Source organism: Sus scrofa, chromosome 6 (assembly GCF_054392235.1).
Source record: "Sus scrofa isolate SSC_HxYL_T2T_F1_AM1 chromosome 6, Sscrofa_HxYL_maternal_Yorkshire_Landrace_v2.0, whole genome shotgun sequence".
Taxonomy (NCBI): domain Eukaryota; kingdom Metazoa; phylum Chordata; class Mammalia; order Artiodactyla; family Suidae; genus Sus; species Sus scrofa.
Genome location: NC_139388.1, coordinates 54,555,147 through 54,574,966, shown reverse-complemented (window position 1 = coordinate 54,574,966; position 19,820 = coordinate 54,555,147). Strand labels below are relative to the sequence as shown.

Genomic DNA, 19,820 nt, shown 5'->3' with positions numbered 1-19,820 from the left:
TCGACCCCTAGCCTGGGAACCTCCATATGCCATGGGAGCGGCCCTAGAAAAGGCAAAAAGACAAAAAGACAAAAAAAAAAAAAAAAAAAAAAAAAAACCATCCTAGGCTTCACAGGCTTAGTATGGAAAAAAAGAAAATATTAATAATTTTGTATTAATTATCTCCATGTGGAAATAATGTTGACTTATTGATCTATTTATTTATCCGCTTTTTAGGGCCTCATGTGCGGCATATGGAAGTTCCCAGGCTGGGGTCGTATCAGAGGAGAAGCTGCCAGTCTATGCCATAGCTCACAGCAACACTGGATACTTAACCCGCTGAGCAAGGCCAGGAACTAAACCCGCATCCTGAAGGATACTAGTTGGGTTTGTTACTGCTGAGCCACAGTGGGAACCCTTTTAGATAAGATACCTTAAATAAGATCTGTCTTGAAAACTAATTTCACTTGGTTCTTTGTACTTTTGAACGTGGCTACTAGAAAAGTTTTCATTCCAAATAATGCCACTTGCTGCAACATAGATGGACCTAGATTTGATCATACTAAGCAAAGTCGGAAAGGCAAAGACAAATATCATATGCCATCACTTATATGTGAAAGCCAAAATGATACAAATGAACTTATATATGAAACAGACTCACAGACATAGAGAACAGACTTGTGGTTGCAAAGGGACCGGGGTGGGGTGGGGAAGGGATGCAGTGGGAGTTTGGGATTAGCAGACACAAACTATTATATAAACTACAAAGTCCTACTGTAGAGCACAGGGAGCTGTATTCAATATCCTATAATAAACCTTAGTGGAAAAGAACATGAAAGAGAATACACACACACACATGTATATATGTGGTGTACTTTGCTGTATACCAGAAACTAGCAACATTGTAAATTCACGATACTTCAATTATTAAAATAATAAATTAAAAATTTTTAAAAGTAAAGCTTTGCTGTACAGTAGAAAAAAATTTGTCTTGGGGAAATAATTTAAAAAAAAGAAAAAAGAAAGAAAACTTTCATCCCCACTATGGCTCACGTTATATTTCCACTGCCAGCACTGCTGTGACCACCTACAGGAGACAATTGCGCCAAGTATTCCGAGGGAGTTTGGTTTGATGCTCTCCTACGAGCCGGCTTTACAAGCTGCCTGGCATGCCTATCTCGCAGCTCGGACCTGGCTATTTGATTCGGTTGACGTGCCCCGTTTAGGAGAAGGGAAATCAGCCCAGACTGTAGAGCTGTCTGCCCACTGCTACACCTGCCACATACAAACTCCTTCTTTGGAAAAAAAGAGCCAAGGAACACAAAGTGATCTTTATCACTGCTCAGGGGCAGGTCTGGAGTGAGCCAGTGAGGAGGTGCTCACTGCCAAAGTCAAGCAAGTGCAGAGTCCTGAGCACCTCCGCTCACCCTGGCCTGGGGCCCATGACATTTCTTGTTGTGCTTAGCTGGCCTTCAGGGAAGTCCCTCTTCTAAGGAAAAGTAAGAGCCTGGGGCTTCTCTCCAGCACCCCAGCAACTCAATAAGCACAGGTACATTTTTTTTTTTTTTCTTTTTTGGCCATCCCGTGGCATATGGAGTTCCCCAGGCCAGGGATCAGATCTGACCTGTGGTTACAACCTAAGCCAGAGCTGCAGCAATGCAGGGCCGAGCAGGGACAGAACCTGTGTCCCAGTGCTCCCAAGATATCGCCCAAATCCACACAGCTAGCGATTTATAGAATGCCCACTCTGTGCCAGCCTTATGCTAGATGCTCCTCCTGCCAAAGTTATTTCACACCTATTTCCCAGATGAGAAAACCAAGGTTCTTCTTGCCCCCTAATCATCCAGGCAGTGCCAGGAACTGAGGCCAAATTCCCACGACATCCCACCCGGGTGTGTGATGCCCCCAGGTCCCCACTTACAAACCTTGTAGGGTAGACAGGCTGCAGTCACTCTCACAACAGGCTGTGCTGACCTGGAGACTCAAGCCGGGACCGTAGGTCAGGACATAGATACCTTCGCGGCACTCCTCGGGGGCCATGCAGGATCCATTCCTAATGAGAGTCCCATTTGCTGGTGACAGATGTTGAGGAAGGGAGATTAGAGACGCCCCCCTCAAGCCCTGTGGGACTTCTGCCTCCTTTGCAGCCATCCCCAGAGGTCAATCTGGGACCTCAGCTGGAGTTGAGACCACACCCCCACACCCCACACCCCACCGAGCCCAGCAGCACCAAGCTGAGCCAAGAGGGAGTTTGGGACCGCCAGTCCCAGGGGGCTTGTCTACACCTTTCCCCTCCAACCTCCACCCACCCATTTCGTCCATCCTCTCTGCCTAGCCCCCTCCCCCAGGCTGGTCCCCCACCCATCTGCATCTGGCTGAATAAACAGGAGTCCTGGGCCAGAGGTCAGGTTATCTCCGTGCAGTTTCCCAGCAAAGGGCAGGCTGGACATGTCTTGGAGGTCCCTGTGGGGAGAGAGGGGTGATCAGACCTTGTGATTTGAGAAGGAGAAAAGGAGAACACGCACGCGCGCGCGCGCACAGGTGCGATTCAAGAACAGAACTAAGGGCTGGGGAGTTCTCGTCGTGGTACAGTGGTTAACGAACCCAACTAGGAACCATGAGGTTGCGGTTTTGGTCCCTGCCCTTGCTCAGTGGGTTAACGATCCGGTGTTGCCGTGAGCTGTGGTGTAGGTCGCAGACGTGGCTCAGATCCTCCATTGCTGTGGCTGTGGCGTAGGCCAGTGGCTACAGCTCTGACTGGACCTCTAGCCTGGGAGCTCCATATGCCATGGGAGCGGCCCAAGAAATAGCAAAAAGACAAAAAAAAAAAAAAAAAAAAAAAAAAAGAACTAACGGCTGGGGCTGAATAGCATAGGGAACTATGTCCAATCACTCATGGTGGAACACGATGAAAGATAATAGGAGAAAGAGTGTGTATAAATGGATGCCTGAGTCACTCTGCTGTACAGCAGAAATTGACAGAACAATGTAAATCAACTATAATAAAAAAATTTTGAAACAAAGACAAGTGCTTAGGTACAATCATAAAATCAGTTATTTGTGCAGTATTGCCATGAAAAAAAAATAGTAACTAAGGGCTGGGGTTGGAAGGCTATGGGGAGAAGATCAAAGAACCTGGTCCCAGTGGCATGTGAATGGCATCCTGGGTGGGTGAAGCAGCGTGGGCAAAGCCTAGGAGAGGGAACCAGCATCTCCACGCTGGAGCTGTGGACCGTCTCCATCTGATCTCAGCATGAAACTCATCCTCCTAACTTCTCCCCGCCAAGCCCAGAACCGAGAGATGTGAGCTCCAGGTTTGGTTCCAGCCCATCAGACTCTGGCTCTGGGCAAGCCCTTCCCCTCATCCCAGACTGAGCCTCATTTTCTTCATCTGCAAAATGGGAATGAAGATTTCCAAGGTTGTCAGGAAGATCACAAAGGGACTACAGTGTCACTGTCTTAGAAAGATGGGAGGCCAGATGGGGGAGTAGTTTGCCAAAAGAACCAAAGGATAGGACCAAAGGATAGGACTAAGTGAAGTTAGTCAGACAGTGAAAAACAAATATCATATGATATCACTTAGATGTGGCGTCTAAACAAGGCTACAAATGAACTTAATTTGCAGAACAGAAATGGACTCACAGACTTTGAAAAACTTGTGGTTACCAAAGAGGACAGGTTGGGGGTGGGGGTGGGAGGAATGGGCTGGGGGTTTGGGGTTGGCCCACATGGAAGGATTGGCCAATGGGGACCCGCTGTACAGCACAGAGAGGTCTACCCAGCGCTCTGTGATAAGCTATGTGGGAAAAGAATCTGAAAGAAAATGGATGTGTGTCCGTGTTCAAAGGCATCATTCTGCGCAGCAGAAATTAGCACAACATTGTAAATTAACTATGCTTCAATAAAACTTTAAAAAATGACAGAAAATTTGGAGTTCCCGTCGTGGCGCAGTGGTTAACGAATCCGACTAGAAAACATGAGGTTGCGGGTTCGGTCCCTGCCCTTGCTCAGTGGGTTAACGATCCGGCGTTGCCGTGAGCTGTGGTGTAGGTTGCAGATGTGGCTCGGATCCCACGTTGCTGTGGCTCTGGCATAGGCCGGTGGCTACAGCTCCGATTCGACCCCTACCCTCCATATGCCGCGGGAGTGGCCCAAGAAATAGCAAAAACAAACAAACAAACAAACAAAAAATGACAAAATTTAAAAAGAGAAAAAAAAAGAACCAAAGGGGAGATAGGCAGGCAAGGTAAATGAATAAAAATAAGTCATTCATAAGAGCTCACCATCAGACAGGACTACTCATGGCCTCATACTATTCTGTGCTCTTAAAAACTCCTCAAACAGGAGTTCCCGTTGTGTCAGAGTGGAAACAAATCCGACGAGGAACCATGAGCTTGAGGTTCAATCCCGGACCTCACTCAGTGGGTTAAGGATCTGGTGTTGTCATGAGCTCTGGTATAGGTCACAGGCTCGGCTCGGATCTGATGTTGCTGTGGCTGTGGCGTAGCTCCGATTCAGCCCCTGGCCTGGGAACTTCCAAATGCCCCGGGTGCGGCCCTAAAAAGCCAAAAAAAAAGCTCCCAACCATATTTTTTTTAAGTTGAGAGTTATGTTTTATTTGGAGCGGTGCTGAGAACCTAAGCCTGGGATACAGCCTCTGAGAGACTGTTCTAAAAAGATAGTGGAGTTTCCTTGTGGCTCAGCAGGTTAAGGTGTGGCACTGTCACTGCAGTAGCTCAGGTTGCTGTTGTGGTGGGGGTTCAATCCCTGGCCCAGGAACTTCCATATTCTTTAGATGCAGCCAAAAAAGGGGGGGGGGAGCCAAGGTATATAGGAGTTTTTGCAAAAAAAAAAAAAAGCAGGTAGCATGTAGTCAAGTATCAAAAGATTACTGCTAATTAAAGACAACCCCGAAGTTCCCTGGTGGCTCAGTGGGTTAAAGATCTGGCATTGTCACTGCTGTGGCCAGGGTCGCCACTGTGACAAAGTTTCCATCCCTGGCCCAGGAACTTTTACATGCCATGGGCACAGCCAAAAAAAGAGAAAGAAAGTAAAAGAAAAGAGAAAATCCAGATGTCTCAAGTTAATGAATTTACTGCTTTTCTATCTCTTCAAACATATTAATTTAATGAATGTCCCCAACAGTCCCCTGATGCAGAGTCATTATCACCTTCATCTCACAGGTGGGGAAACTGAGGCACAGAGAGATTAAGTGGCTTTCTCAAGGTCACACAGCTAAAAAGTGGCAGAGCCAAGATTTGAACCCAGACAGCCTGGCTCCAGAACTATGCTCTCAAATACTCTCTTCCGCTGCCTGTGCCAGACAAAAAGCCAAGGCAGAGGAGCAGGGGCTCAGACTCTGAAGCCAAATTCCCACCACCCACGGGACCTAAGGGTCCACCCTCTCGCTCTCTGAGGGACCATGCAAAGCATGCCTACCTTCTGGGGCTGCCAGCGCTCCAAGGAACGCCAGAGGAGGGAGAAGCCAGAGTATGATCCAGGCTGGAGAGGAGGAAGCAGGACCCAGGTGCCCAGGCCTTTTATCCTGGAGCCTTGGCTAGGGAGGCAGCCCTGGGAGAGGGAGAGCAAATAAGCTGGGGAGATAGAGGCCTCACCTGCCATCTGGGCCACTGGGACACTGGGCAGGGAGGGGACTTAGAGAGCTCAGAGATGGGGAGACTGAGTCCTGCAGGGCATGTGGGACAAGCCTGAGGCTACACACTGAAGCCAGAGAAGGATGATGGGGGATTCTTCAGTGGCTCAATGGGTTAAGGATCTGGCATGGTCACTGCTGTGGCTGGGGTTGCTGATTCGGCACTGGTTCAATCTCTGGAACTTCCATTGGCCAGAGACATGGCCCCCCTAAAAAAGGATGATGAGTATGTTATTATTATTCCTATCATTATTAAGTTTGCTGGTCATTCCATAGAGATGTTAACTCACTGGACCCTTAAAATAATCCTGCAAGCCGGGAGTTCCAATTGTGGCTCAGCAGATTAAAAACCTAACATAATGTCTGTAAGGATGTGGGTTTGATCCCTGGCCTTGCTCAGTGGGTTAAGGATCTGGTGTTGCCACGAGTTGTGGTATAGGTCCCAGATGTGGCCTGGATCCAGGGTTGCTGTGGCTGTGGTGTAGGCTGGCAGCTGAAGCTCCGATTTGACCCCTAGCCTGGGAACCGCCATCTGCCATGCATGCAGCCATGAAGGGAAAAAAAAAAATCCTACCATTACCATTAGCCATTAGCCTCAGGAGGCGTATTCAAAATATTTGACCATCAGTCAGTCTAGGCCAGGCTATATGGCGGTAACAATTCTACCCCATTACTAGAGTGGCATCCTGGTGCCCTCCATGGACCTGGCGTCTCCCTTTTAGTTACTGGAAACTGGGGGTGTCTGGGAGGACCCAGACCTGTCACTGGGTGTGGGGAAGCCAGAGTCTTGGGAGGGAAGATTTTTACCAATCAAATTTGGAAGTATCTCAATTTGTTTTTTTGTTTTTTTTTTTTTTTTTTTTTTTGGCTTTTTTAGGGCCACATCCATAGCATATGGAGGTTCCCAGGCTAGGGGTCAAATTGCAACTGCAGCTGCTGGCCTATGCCACAGCCACGTGACGCCAGATCCGAGCCACATCTGAGTCCTATGCCATAGCTCACAGCAATGCTGAATCCTTTATCCACTGAGCAGGGCCAGAGATTGAACCCACATTCTCATGGATACTAGTCCGGTTTGTTACCACTGAGCCACAGTGGGAAGTCCCATCTCAATATTTTAATAACTGATACCGTTGAAATCAGCCCTAGTTTTCCCATCACACAGAGAAGGAAACTAAGGCTCAGAGCAGCCCAGGCCCTTGTCCAAGGCCGAAAAGTGAGGATGTGGGCACAACAAGGATTTGAACCCAGGCCCCTCTGACCCTTGGGCTTCACTATGAGGAGAGAGGAAAGACAGCCCTGCTCTGGATGAGGCCGGCATTGCTCTCTCACCCCTGCCTCTGCTGGGCAGCCTTGATGTGCCTATCTGTTCAATGAGAATAAGGTCCATCTCAACCGCCCCCAAAGGGCCTTCCAGCCCCAGCGCTTGGAATGTCTCTGCACAAACCTAGAGTCCCCACCTCTCCTTTGAGGTATAATTATGAGGACCTCTCTTCCCTTGTTTGGGGGCCTGAGTGTGTTGAACCCTAAGATCCATTTCTTTCAATTCTGAAAGCCTATGATTTTTTTTCCCCACTGTACAGCAAGGGGATCAAGTTATCCTTACATGTATACATTACAATTACATTTTTTTCCCCACCCTTTGTTCTGTTGCAACATGAGTATCTAGACAAAGTTCTCAATGCTATTCAGCAGGATCTCCTTGTAAATCTATTCTCAGTTGTGTCTGATAAGCCCAAGCTCCCGATCCCTCCCACTCCCTCCCCCTCCCATCAGGCAGCCACAAGTCTTTTCTCCAAGTCCATGATTTTCTTTTCTGAGGAGATGTTCATTTGTGCTGGATATTAGATTCCAGTTATAAGTGGTATCATATGGTATTTGTCTTTGTCTTTCTGGCTCATTTCACTCAGTATGAGATTCTCTAGTTCTATCCATGTTGCTGCAAAAGGCATTATGTCATTCTTTTTTATGGCTGAGTAGTATTCCATTGTGTATATATACCACATCTTCTGAATCCAATCCTCTGTCGATGGACATTTGTGTTGTTTCCATGTCCTGGCTGTTGTGAATAGTGCTGCAATGAACATGCGGGTGCATGTGTCTCTTTTAAGTAGAGTTTTGTCCGGATAGATGCCCAAGAGTGGGATTGCAGGGTCATATGGAAGTTCTATGTATAGATTTCTAAGGTATCTCCAAACTGTTCTCCATAGTGGCTGTACCAGTTTACATTCCCACCAACAGTGCATGAGGGTTCCCTTTTCTCCACAGCCCCTCCAGCACTTGTTATCTGTGGATTTATTAATGATGGCCATTCTGACTGGGGTGAGGTGGTATCTCATGGTAGTTTTGATTTGCATTTCTCTTATAATCAGCGATGTTGAGCATTTTTTCATGTGTTTGCTGGCCATCTGTATATCTTCTTTGGAGAAATGTCTGTTCAGGTCTTTTGCCCATTTTTCCATTGATTGATTGGCTTTTTTTTGCTGTTGGGTTTTATAAGTTGCTTATATATTCTAGAGATTAAGCCCTTGTCGGTTGCATCATTTGAAACTATTTTCTCCCATTCTGTAAGTTGTCTTTTTGTTTTCTTTTTGGTCTCCTTTGCTGTGAAAAAGCTTTTCAGTTTGATTAGGCCCCATGGGTTTATTTTTGCTCTAATTTCTATTGCTTTGGGAGACTGACCTGAGAAAATATTCATGATGTTGATGTCAGAGAGTGTTTTGCCCATGTTTTCTTCTAGGAGTTTGATGGTGTCCTGTCGTATATTTAAGTCTTTCAGCCATTTGGAGTTTATTTTTGTGCATGGTGTGAGGGTGTGTTCTAGTTTCATTGCTTTGCATGCAGCTGTCCAGGTTTCCCAGCAGTGCTTGCTGAATAGACTTTCTTTTTCCCATTTTATGTTCTTGCCTCCCTTGTCAAAGATTAATTGACCATAGGTGTCAGGGTTTATTTCCGGGTTCTCTATTCTGTTCCATTGGTCTGTCTGTCTATTTTGGTACCAGTACCACACTTTTGATGACTGTGGCTCTGAAAGCCTATGATTTTAAATCACAATTGCTGGAGCTCCCTGGTGGACTGGTGGCTAAAGAACTGGCATTGTCACTGCTCTGGTGCAGGATCTGAGCCATACTTGCAACCTAAACCACAGCCATGGCAATGCCGGATCCTTAACCCACTGTGCCGGGCCGGAGATCGATTCCATTGCACCGCAGCAGGAACTCCAAAAAGCCACCACAATTGTTAATCCCCAGTGGGCAGGTCTATCCTCCTGCAAGCCCATGCTCTGGCCTCAGGGGGCAAGGTCAAGGATGCCCACCCCCAATATCTATATTAGATCTTAGGAGACCATAGCTGGACTGGCACATCCCAGGAAGGAAAGAAGTTATGTTGTCAGGCCTCCACCAGTCCCTAAGCACGTGACAGACAAGGAGAGTGAGGTGTCACTGCCCCAGGGACACTAAACCGACTTAGGCCAGTGCCTTCAGGAAGCTCTCGATCAATGGTCGCAATATGACCATAGGGGGGATTTGTACTAGTGACGCTCAGGCTTCCAGGAACCCACAAGCGTGCACACACACACAAGCGCGCGCGCATCCAGAGGGGGATGAGCGCCATGGAGCCATAAGGCCTGGATTTAAGTTCCGTTCAGCTGCTTCCAGCTGGGTGGTCTGGGACATTTCACCCACCTGAACCTCAGCTTCCTCGATTGTCAAGCAGGGCAACTAGGAGGATCTACAGAAAAGGGCTGCTGTGAGGATAAAATGAGCTGATGTATCAGCAAGAGCTGAGAACAACAGACACTCTATAGCATCATCATCTCATCATCATCTCATCATCACCGTCATCATCTCATCGTCACCGTCCTCATTCTCTTCTCATCATATTCATCATCATCTTCATCTTCCTCCTCACCTTCCCATCTAGCAGCAGGCCTGGCAAGGCTGTGTGGGCCTCTCCTTTTGGCTCAGAGGAGAACTCCCAACCAAGAGAAAGGACCAATCCAAGGCCACTCAAAGTGCAGGCCGGTCAGGCTTCCCAGGCTATGGGGCGATGAAGGCATCGCATCAAGGAGCTCGCTTTAGAAGGCACCAGTCCTCAGGGGGAAGGGAACCTGGGGACTCCTCCTGCCAGGGCGCTGCAGCAGGGACAAGTTTGGGGAGGAGGCCCACCTCCTTGCCGGGTGAGCCCTGAGCCCCTTTGTTCAGGAGCAGTGGAAGAGGGAGAACCGTCCCCGGGGAACCAGGGAGGAGGGAGGGGCTCCTGGTGGTTCGTGACTGGAAGCCAGTCTCCGCAAAGGTTAGTTGATAACTCGGGCTGGGTACACAGGCCACGAGCTGCACAAACATGATGTTTTCAGGGTAAAGAGCATGAAGGGCAAGGAGACAGGGAAGGGATGTTTCCTTGCCCTTAATTTGAAACCTGGAGGTGAGGGGACATCGGAGAAGTTCTTTCATGCACATCGAAATAAGTACCAGCACATGCAGCTCCCTTTTATGACCAAACACACTGTCCTGCCCCTAGACTTTTCTACCTGACAATCATGTAACCTGACTTACAGAGTTTCCTCTTTCTTTTTTTCTGCTGGATAAGTGTGCTTCTTGTATTGTTAGGTATGTTCCCATTGCTCGGTATTACAAACTCTGCCGCTGTAAAGAATTATGTACCAAGTTCGCTCATGTGGTAAGTGGTTTTGAAATGTCAAAAAGGTTTTCTACATTTGTAACTTTGAGAACAATTGCAAAATGACCGTCCACGGGGTTGTACCAATTTACAGCAGTGTGGGGTGGTCCCTGCAGATCCTCCAACTCTGTGTATCATCCGATGGTTTTATTTTGGCCAATCTATAGGTGATTGTGGCCATGAATTCTCTGTGGATCCTTCCATCAAGAGATCAAATCTATTTCCCTTTCCTCAACTCTGAGCCAGCCTTGGAACTTGCTTTGCCTGATAGAATGTAGCAGAAATTGGAGTTCCCTGGTGGCTCAGTGGGTTAAGGATCCAGCATGGTCACTGCTGTGGCTGGGGTTTGACCCCTGTTCTGGGAACTTCCACATGCCAAAAAAAGAAAAAAAGAAGATCGCATGGGTTCTGAGCTTCACCTAAGGGGAACTTGCAGCTTCTAATTGTCACTTTCTTACTGCCGAGAACCGTTCTGCTGCTGTGTGAACCAGCTTGCCTCCTGCAGGATGCGGGAGCTGAGCATCCCAGCTTTTCCAGCTGACAACCTCCAAGTGAGGCCGTCTAAGACCAACCGGGCCTGGCCAAGCCAACCTGAACCAAGATGAGGCCAGACCACCCACAGACTCTCCAGGCGTAATGTTTGCTTGTTTCGAGCCACTTAATTCTGAGGTGCTATGACAGCAAAAGCCAGCTGCCCCAAATGGTATATTAGCATCATTTTCATAAGAGCCATTGTGCCTCCTCTTTTGTCTTTTCCTAATTTTTCTATCGATTCATAGGAACTATATCAATTTCCTGTGGCCACCACAGCAAAGTACCACAAACTGGGTGGCTTAAAACAACAGAAATGTGGAGCTCCTGTCGCGGCTCAGCAGTAATGAACCCGACTCATATCCATGAGGATGCAGGTTCAATCCCTGGCCCCCACACTCAGTGGGTTAAGGATCCGGCATTGCCATGAACTGTGGTGTAGGTCACAGCCGCAGCTCAGATCTGGCGTTGGTGTGGCTGTGGCGTAGGCCAGCAGCTGAAGCTCCAATTAGACCCCTAGCCTGGGAACCTCCATATGCCACAGCCATAAAAAAAAAAAAAAAAAAAAAAGAAAGAAAGAAAGAAAGAAAAAAAAAGAAAGAAAAACCAGAAATGTATTGTCTCACAATCTGGAGACTGGAAGTCCAAAATCCAGATGTTGTGAGGGCTGTGTGCTGTGCTGATATGCTGGCAGTCTTTGGCTGGCAGCTCATAACTCCAATCTCAGATTTTAGCATCACATGGCCTTTTCCCGTGTCTCTGTCTTCACGTGGCTATCTTCTTCTTTTTTTTAATTAAATGTTATTGGAATACGGTTGACTTGCACTGTTGTGCTAGTTTCAGGTGTATAGCAATGTGAATCGGTTATCTGTACACATATACCCATTCCTTTTCTGATTCTTTTCCCCCATAGGTTATCACACAGTTTTGAGTAGATTTCCCTGTGCTAGACAGTAGGTCCTCGTTCCTTATCTATTTTTTATTTTATATATAGTACATGTGTGCATGTTAATCCCAACCTCCTAATTTATCCCTCTCCACCCACCCCCACATTTCCCTTTGGTGAATATAAGTTTGGTTTCAAACTCTTTGCATCTGTTTCTGTTTTGCAAATGTGTTCTTTCACACGTGGCCATCTAAAGACACCAGTCACACTGGTTTAGGGGCCCACCCCACTCCCTTGTGACCTCATCTTAACTAATTACCTCGGCAACAACCCTGTTTCCAAATAAGGTCACATCCTAAGTACCAGGAGTCAGGACTTGGACGTCGATGCACTTCTCCCTCCCTCCCTGTCCTATCTTTCTTTTTCCTCCTTCCTTCCTTTCTTTCTTCCTTCCTTCCTTCTTTCTCTCTCTTTCTCTCTTCCTTTCCTTCTCTTTCTTTCTCTCTCTCCCTTCCTTCCTGCCTTCCTTCTCTTCCTTCTCTTTCTTTTCTTTCTTTCTCTCTCTTTCTCTCTTTCTCATATTTCAGTCCCTACTAGGGACTTTTTATCTATTAGCAACATGAGCCCTTGCAATGGAATGGTTATTTCTGCTACTGCAGCTAACTGGGGAAACCTGAGCTGCTCAGTGCCAGAGGGAGGAAAATCTCCTTCGCACAAACTCAACACATCTTTCCCCTCTGGATCCCCTCTTCTCCCCAGGTCACCCCAACCCCATGAAGCCAGAAGGAGTGTGGCAAACGGGATGAAGGGAGGATGGGATGGAAAGAGGCTGGGGCTTCCAACAGCTGGTTCTCGTCCCTCCAGGGCAGTGACACTCAGCGCTGTAATTTTGAGCGTGGGTGGTAGAGCCAGGCTGCTTGGATCCAAGATCTATACTTACAAGTCATCTTAGTCAAGTGACTTAATCGCTTGTATTCAGTTGCTATTGTTGATGTAATAAATTACCACCAACCTAGTGCCTTAAAGCAACAGAAATGTATTCTCTTACAGCACAGAGGTCAGAAACCTGAAATGGGTCTTCAGGGGCTCAAACCAAGGGGTTAGCAGAGCAGTGCTCCCTCTGCAGATGGTAGAGGTGCAGTGGTCTCCTTGCCTTTTGTCTTTTTCTTTTCTTTTCTTTTTTTTTTTTTTTTGGCCGAACCCGCAGCATATGGAAGTTCCTGGGCCAGGGACTGAACCCAAGCTGACTCAGTGACAATGCCGGATCCTTAACACGCTGTGCCACAAGAGAACACCCTCCTTGCCTTTTTCAGTAGCTGGAGCTGCACCCCTTGCATTCCTTGGCCCGTGGCCCCTTCCTCCATCTTCAAATTCGGTAGCAAAGCAGCTTCTCTCTCTGACCCTGCTTTCATCTGCTTCTGCCTATAAGTTGCGAGTCACCTGCCTCTGTAAGGACACTGGTGGTTACAGGTAGGACCCACCCATATCATCAGGATAATGTCCCCATCTTAAACTCTGACTTAATCACATCTGCAGAGACCCTTTCTTCCCATGAGGGACATTCACAGGTGGCAGGCTGAGGACCTGGCTATCTTGGGAGGCAGGTTCAGCCCACCACACCTTTCTAAACCCCCGTTTCCTCGACTGTAAAACAGGAGACTCTGAAGATTCACTGAGTTATACAGAAAAGCACTCAGACAAGTGCCGTGCATAGCACAGTCACCCAGTCGCATTGAAAGGGGAGGGAACTCATTTAATGGCACCCCTTTGGGCCTCAGTTTCTCTGTCTGGAAAATGGGGGAAGAGGGAAGGAGATCGTGGGGGTTTCCCAGCTCTGCTGCTCTTGAGGGGTATTCCTCTTCTTCTTCTTCTTCTTCTTCTTCCTCTTCCTCTTCCTCTTCCTCCTCCTCCTCCTCTTCCTCTTCTTCCTCTTCCTCTTCTTCTTCCTCTTCCTCTTCTTCTTCCTCTTCTTCTTCTTCCTCTTCCTCCTCTTCCTCTTCTTCTTCCTCTTCCTCTTCTTCTTCCTCTTCTTCTTCCTCCTCCTCCCCCTCCTCCCCCCCTCCTCCCCCCCTCCTCCTCCCCCCTCCTCCTCCTCCCCCTCCCCCCCTCCTCCCCCTCCTTCCCCTCCTCCCCCTCCTCCTCCTCCCCCTCCTCCCCCCCCCCTCCCCCTCAGCGTATGGAGGTTCCCAGGCTAGGGGTTGAATCAGAGCTGCAGCTGCCAGCCTTCACCACAGCCACAGCAACTCCCGATCCGAGCCACGTCTGCAACCTACACCACAGCTCATGGCAATGCCAGATCCTTAACCCACTGAGCAAGGCCAGGGATGGAACCCACAACCTTATGGTTCCTAGTTGGATTAATTAACCACTGAGCATGACAGGAACTCCTCCCACCTCCTGTTTTCTCAGTCTCTCTCTCCCTTCTCTGATTCCCCCTGAGTTGTCTTCAGCCTCTAGCTCTATCTCTCTCGCTGTGTCTCCTTCCCTGTGTGTGTATGTGTGTGTGTGTGTGTCTGTCTGTGTGTCTCTCTCATCTCTCTCCCTCTGTCTCTGCATGAGAATTCTCCTCTCCTCAGCCCTGGGAAGCCCCCGAAACTGTGGGCCTCACCAGGAACCCCCAGGCAGGTAAGAGACGGGCGAGGCCCAGGTGAGTCACAGAGGAAGGAGCTGACATTCCAGCCGCTTTTCTGGCGTCTTGCACAGCCCAGCCTCCTGCCTGCCCCCTCCCGTGTAACACGTCACTGGACCTCACAGTGTGTGTCACTTGAGACACAGAGAGAGCGAGTCAGAGACAGAGATAGAAAGAGAGGGACCGAAACAGAGGGACCGAAACGAAGACATGGAGAGAGACTAAAAACAGAAAAAAAGATATAGGAGTTCCCATCGTGGCGCAGCGGAAATATATCCGACTAGAAAGCATGAGGTTGCAGGTTCGATCCCTGGCCTCACTCAGTGGGTTAAGGATCCGGCATTGCCTGTGGTATAGGTCGCAGATGTGGTTTGGATCCTGCATTGCTGTGGCTGGGGTGTAGGCTGGCAGCTGTAGTTCCGACTAGACCCCTAGCCTGGGAACCTCCATATGCTGCAAGTATGACCCTAAAAAGCAAAAAAAAAAAAAAAAAAAAAAATACAGAGACACAGAGAGAGGGAGACAGAGTCAGAGAGAGACCAAGAGAAACAGAAACAAAGAAAAAGAGTAAAACAGAGGTAGAAAAAGACAGAGACAGAGAGACCCAAAAAAGGGGGGAGACAGATGGACAGATTTACAAGACCAGAGCAGTCTGAGGTGGGGATGGGAGCGCTCTCAGTTTATTTCTCTAATTCTTCAAGTAAGAGAGAATATCTCTGCCTGGAGAAGTGAGCTCATCCAGCCCGGAAGTGATAGGTCCAGACCCCACAGCTCCATGTGACCCTCAACCTGAACTTACTTTGCCCTAAGAGATGCCTCCAGCCACCCCAACCCCAACCCCATTTCACAGCTGGGAAGAGCAAGATCTGCCAAGTGAAGCCACCTGCCCAGGGTCCCCCAGGAGCAAGTGGCCGAGCTGGGTCTCAGGCCCACCTGGACCAACACCCCAACTTCCTCTCTTCTCATTTCATCTGCATTCACATGCCACTCCATCTTCAGGCCAACCCCAAAAGAGGCCCCTTTTGCCACATGAGGAAGTCATGGCTTGTGGGGGAAGGATATCTGTTGACCCAGGTGACGTATCCTGCTGTTGTCAGCATGACAGCCGCTGTCCTCAGACTCCTGACGGCACTGCCTTCCTCCCCATACCACAGAGAGGAAATTCAGGGCCAGAGTCTAATAACAATGGCAGTGATGTTTTTGCTGAAAACTTACTACGTGCCAGGCATGATGGCAATCTACTGGGGGGCCCTTTTTATGTCCTTAGCCCACCAGCCCTGGGAGAGAGGCACTTTGCTTTCCCGATAAGGGACTTCAAGCACAGAGAGGTGAAGTAACCTGCCCAAGACCACACAGCTAATGTGTAGCTAGAATTTGAACCTTCAGAGTCTGATCCCAGACCCCACACTCTTAACCCCTAGGCTGTACTGCCTCTTAGAAAAGAGGATTTCTGGAGTTCCCACTGTGGCTCAGCAGGTTAAGAACCCAAGTATCCATGAGGATGCAAGTTCAATCCCTGGCCTTGCTCAGGGGGTTAAGGATCTGGCATTGTTCTGAGCCGCGGCATAGGTTGCAGGCGAGGCTTGGATCCTGCGTGGCTGTGGCTGTGGCGTAGGCTGGCAGCTGTAGCTCTGATTAGATCCCTAGCCTGGGAACCTCCATGTGCCTTGGGTGCAGCCCTAAAAAGCAAAAAAAAGAAAAGAAAAGAGGATTTTTTTTTCAGGATTTTTCTTACCTTGTCTTAAAATGATTACCTTAAGACTTTGGTGAATTAGTAAGAATAACAATAGTATAATCATTTTCACAGTGGCAGGGGTGACTAGGGCTTACTCACAGCCTACAGCTGTGTCCCTCCCAATTCTGTTCCCGTCACGCTGGCCTTTCTGCTGTTCCTTAGGTCGCCTCAGGTCCCCTCCCACCTCTAGACCTTTGTATTTACTGGCTGTTTCCCTTCCCTGGAACTCTTCCTGGACCATCTGCCCATCTTCTCGCACTACATTCAGCCTCTGCTCAAAGGCCACCTCCTCAGGAAAGCCCTCCTGGATCACCTGGCCTAAAACCAACCTCGCCTCACTTGTATCCTTGAACCTCCTTTGTTTTTCTGCATTTTACTTATCACTGCCTCATGGTGACAGATTAGATAGCATATATTCACTCCCTACTGTTTCAAGGGCAGGGACTTGGTTTCCTGCCATGTCCCCAGCTCCTGGACCGTTGCCTGGCACAAAGTAGATCCTCGGTAAATGTAAAGAAATTTTTTGAGTCCTCCATGTGGGCCAGTGACTGCTTCAGGCATTTAACTGCATTACATTGCTCTGACTGGTCAGAAGCATCCTGGGAAGGAGAAATGACTTTATCTTTTGCACTCTTCCTTTTTAAAAAACTTATTGTAGGAGTTCAGTGGTAATGAACCCAACTAGGATCCATGAGGACAGGGGTTCGATCCCTGGCCTTGCTCAGTGGGTTAAGGATCTGGCGGGCCGTGAGCTGTGGTGTAGGCTGACAGCTGCAGCTCCAATTTGACCCTTAGCCTGGGAACTTCCATATGCCACGGGTGCGGCCCTAACAAGACAAAGAAAAGTGTTTTAACAAAACATTTATTATGAACTCTTACCAGTTACTACAAACTTTTACACAGAGGAGACAGAATGGCATGTAAGTTAGCTTGATATAATTGATAGATTTTTTTTTTTTTTTTTTTTTTTGCTAGTTCTTGGGCCACTCTTGTCGCATATGGAGGTTCCCATGCTAGGGGTTGAATTGGAGCTGCAGCCACCGGCCTACGCCAGAGCCACAGCAAAGCTGGATCCGAGCCGCGTCTGCAACCTACACCATAGCTCACGGCACCGCCGGATTGTTAACTCACTGAGCAAGGGCAGGGACCGAACCCGCAACCTCATGGTTCCTAGTCAGATTTGTTAACCACTGTGCCACGACGGGAACTCCTCGATAGATATTTTTGCTATTTTACCTTTCCCTTTTCCCAAGGTATTTCAAGGTAAATGCAGACACCACTGTCTTTCAACTTCTAACACAACTTATCACAGTGGCAGGGGATGACATGGCTTACTCAGTGAGCATCTGTAAAATATAAGAATAATTTTCCCACATAACCACAAAGCCACTGTCATAACTTTTTGGCTTTTCTACTTTTTTGGCTAAAGTGTTTTAAGGTAAATTGGAGATGTTATTTCATCCCCAAATACTTCAGCGTACGGCTCTAAATGATAAAGACATTTCTCACATAACCACGATACCGTTATCCTTCCCAACAAGACTAAGGAAAGCCTTGTATTATCTAATAATCAGCTGCAGATTTGCTATCGCAAAAAAAAGTTTTAATCCGAGGTGTGAGGTCCTTTGCCCAAAGTCCCATGGCAGGAAGAGAACTGGAATTTGCACCCAGGCAGTGTGGGGACAACTGTGACTACGGCCAGCATGAGTCAGAGTAGAGCCAGCCCCCCACCCCGGGCTGGCCGCGCCCTGGTAAGGGAAATTTTTGAGGAAGAGGGGGGTGCCCCACGCATCTGGAGCTGACTCCTTCTTTCGCAAAACGTTGGGAGGAGCCCCCGGAGCCACAAAACCGTCTCCTTCCTGGGGCCAGACTGAGAAGTGCAGGGAGACGGCAAACAGGAGCCGCTGCCGGACATGGGCTGCCCCTTGCTGCTGCTGCTCTTGGTTCAGATCTGCGTTCCAGGTAGGGGCTGGGTGCCTGAACCCCTGCTCCGGGGACCAGGACCGATGGCGGGGGAGGGAGAGGGAGGGGAGGGGAGGGGAAAAGAGCTCAAAGTCTGATGAGTTGGAAGAGGAGGTCTTAGCATCCAGCTTCCCCCCCACCCCGACCCCACACTCATGCTCAAATAATTCTGCTATCTGCAGCCCCACACGGCACAGTACCTGGCAACCAGTAGATGCTCAGGAAATATTAGTTGAATAAAGGCACTTGACTTCTGCCACCATTTGGCGAGTGCGTTCTTGATTCCAGGCACTCTTCTAAACTCCTTCCTTGCAATTTCCAACTGGGCGGGCAGTAACTATTTTAACTCCGTTTCACAAAGAAGAAAATAGGCACAGAGAGGTTAAGAAACTGGCCTGAGGTCACACAGCACTCCATGAATAAGTGGGATTCTGACCCCGTAGGGGCGTCTCACAGCCCTCTCTTCTCCCCCCTCCACACACACACGCACACACACACGCACACACACTTGAAAGAGAGAGGACAGCGCCTCATTTTACAAAAGGTCTAAAGAGAGGCTGAGCGTCGCAGAGCCAGGGTTCGGGGACCCAGAACTTGTCCTTCGAGGAGCCTTTACTGTTTTCAAGCCGACAAGACCCTCTCAACTCCTTTCCCCGGAAAATGTAAAAAGTGTTGAAAAACGAAAGGAAATTGGGAAGGAACTGTCAGGGCGGGGCGGGAGTAGGGGTGGGGGTTGGGAAGTGGTTTAGTAATGAATACCTCGGAAAGCCTTCCGGACCGCGGGAGGCCTAGAATGAGTAATGACTCGGGGCAACTCGGAATTTGGAATGGGGAAGGGACCGCAGTGGGGGTCCGGGGAAGGGATAGGCCTTGGGGCGGGGCTAGTGGGCGGGGGCTAGAACGTCGGGGCGGAGCTGGTGGGCGGGGTTATGCTGTGGGGGCGGAGATGGTGGGCGGGGTTAGAAAGTCGGGGCGGAGCTAGTGGGCGTCGTTGGGACGTCGGTGGGCGGGGCTAACATCTCCGGAGCAGCTAGTGGGCGGGAGGAACTCTTCCCCCCTTGGCTCTGTCAGTTGCGGTTAAACTCTCCACAGGTCTGATAGGCGAAGTTAAAAGTTTTCTTGGATTGCTGGATGGGGAGAGAACGCTGAAGAGAGGCCCCGGAGGGGAGGAGAATTTGTGTGTGTGGGCGTCGTGGGGGGGCACCGGGAGCCGGGGTAGAAAGTAAAAATCCGGAGTTCCCATCGTGGCGCAGTGGTTAACGAATCCGACCAGGAACCATGGGGTTGCGGGTTCGATCCCTGCCCTTGCTCAGTGGGTCGAGGTTCCGGCGTTGCCGTGAGCTGTGGTGTAGGTCGCAGACGCGGCTCGGATCCCGCGTTGCTGTGGCTCTGGCGTAGGCTGGCAGCTACAGCTCCGATTCGACCCCCTAGCCGGGGAACCTCCATGTGCCGCAGGAGCGGCCCAAGAAATAGCAAAAAAATGACAAAAAAAAAAAAAAAGAAAAAGAAAGAAAGTAAAAATCCGCTGGTGTCGGTGAGGGTAAACACCCCTAGAAGAGCTCTCGAGGCCAAACAGACCGAAGGCGGGCGGGGTGGAGGAAAGGACCTAAAAGGGAGCTGGGCTAGAACGTCCACACGCGCAGAGACATTGGGGTATCAGACTTTCAGGATGGGCCCGGCGCCGACAGAATTAAAGGGGAAATGAGCGAGAGCAGGGCCTTGGAAGGACCTGTAGTCGGGGAAAGGTCTTCAGGGTAGAGCGCGG

The 19,820-nt window shown here is 49.1% G+C and overlaps 2 protein-coding genes across 3 annotated transcripts in view; one reads left to right on the top strand and one right to left on the bottom strand.

The window, feature by feature from the left end:
* Window positions 1-18,374, bottom strand: part of LOC106507601 (uncharacterized) — a 27,238-nt gene extending 8,864 nt beyond the window's left edge. The window contains exons 1-4 of one of the 2 annotated variants that reach the window (XM_084961089.1): window positions 18,256-18,374; window positions 5,419-5,550; window positions 2,341-2,442; window positions 1,905-2,051 (exon numbers count right to left, since the gene is read on the bottom strand). In XM_084961089.1, the coding sequence (XP_084817215.1) occupies window positions 1,905-2,051; window positions 2,341-2,350 (157 nt within the window). In that variant the 5' untranslated portion in view covers window positions 2,351-2,442; window positions 5,419-5,550; window positions 18,256-18,374. Of the gene's footprint in view, window positions 1-1,904; window positions 2,239-2,340; window positions 2,443-5,418; window positions 5,551-18,255 lie in introns of those variants that run through there. The other variant, XR_014806285.1, reaches the window with a different exon arrangement.
* The window catches only part of PLAUR (plasminogen activator, urokinase receptor), a 15,649-nt gene continuing 13,772 nt past the window's right edge, over window positions 17,944-19,820 (top strand). Inside the window, exon 1 of the mRNA XM_003127198.6 lies at window positions 17,944-18,055. Within this exon, the coding sequence (XP_003127246.2) occupies window positions 18,007-18,055 (49 nt within the window). The 5' untranslated portion in view covers window positions 17,944-18,006. The remainder of the gene's footprint in view (window positions 18,056-19,820) is intronic.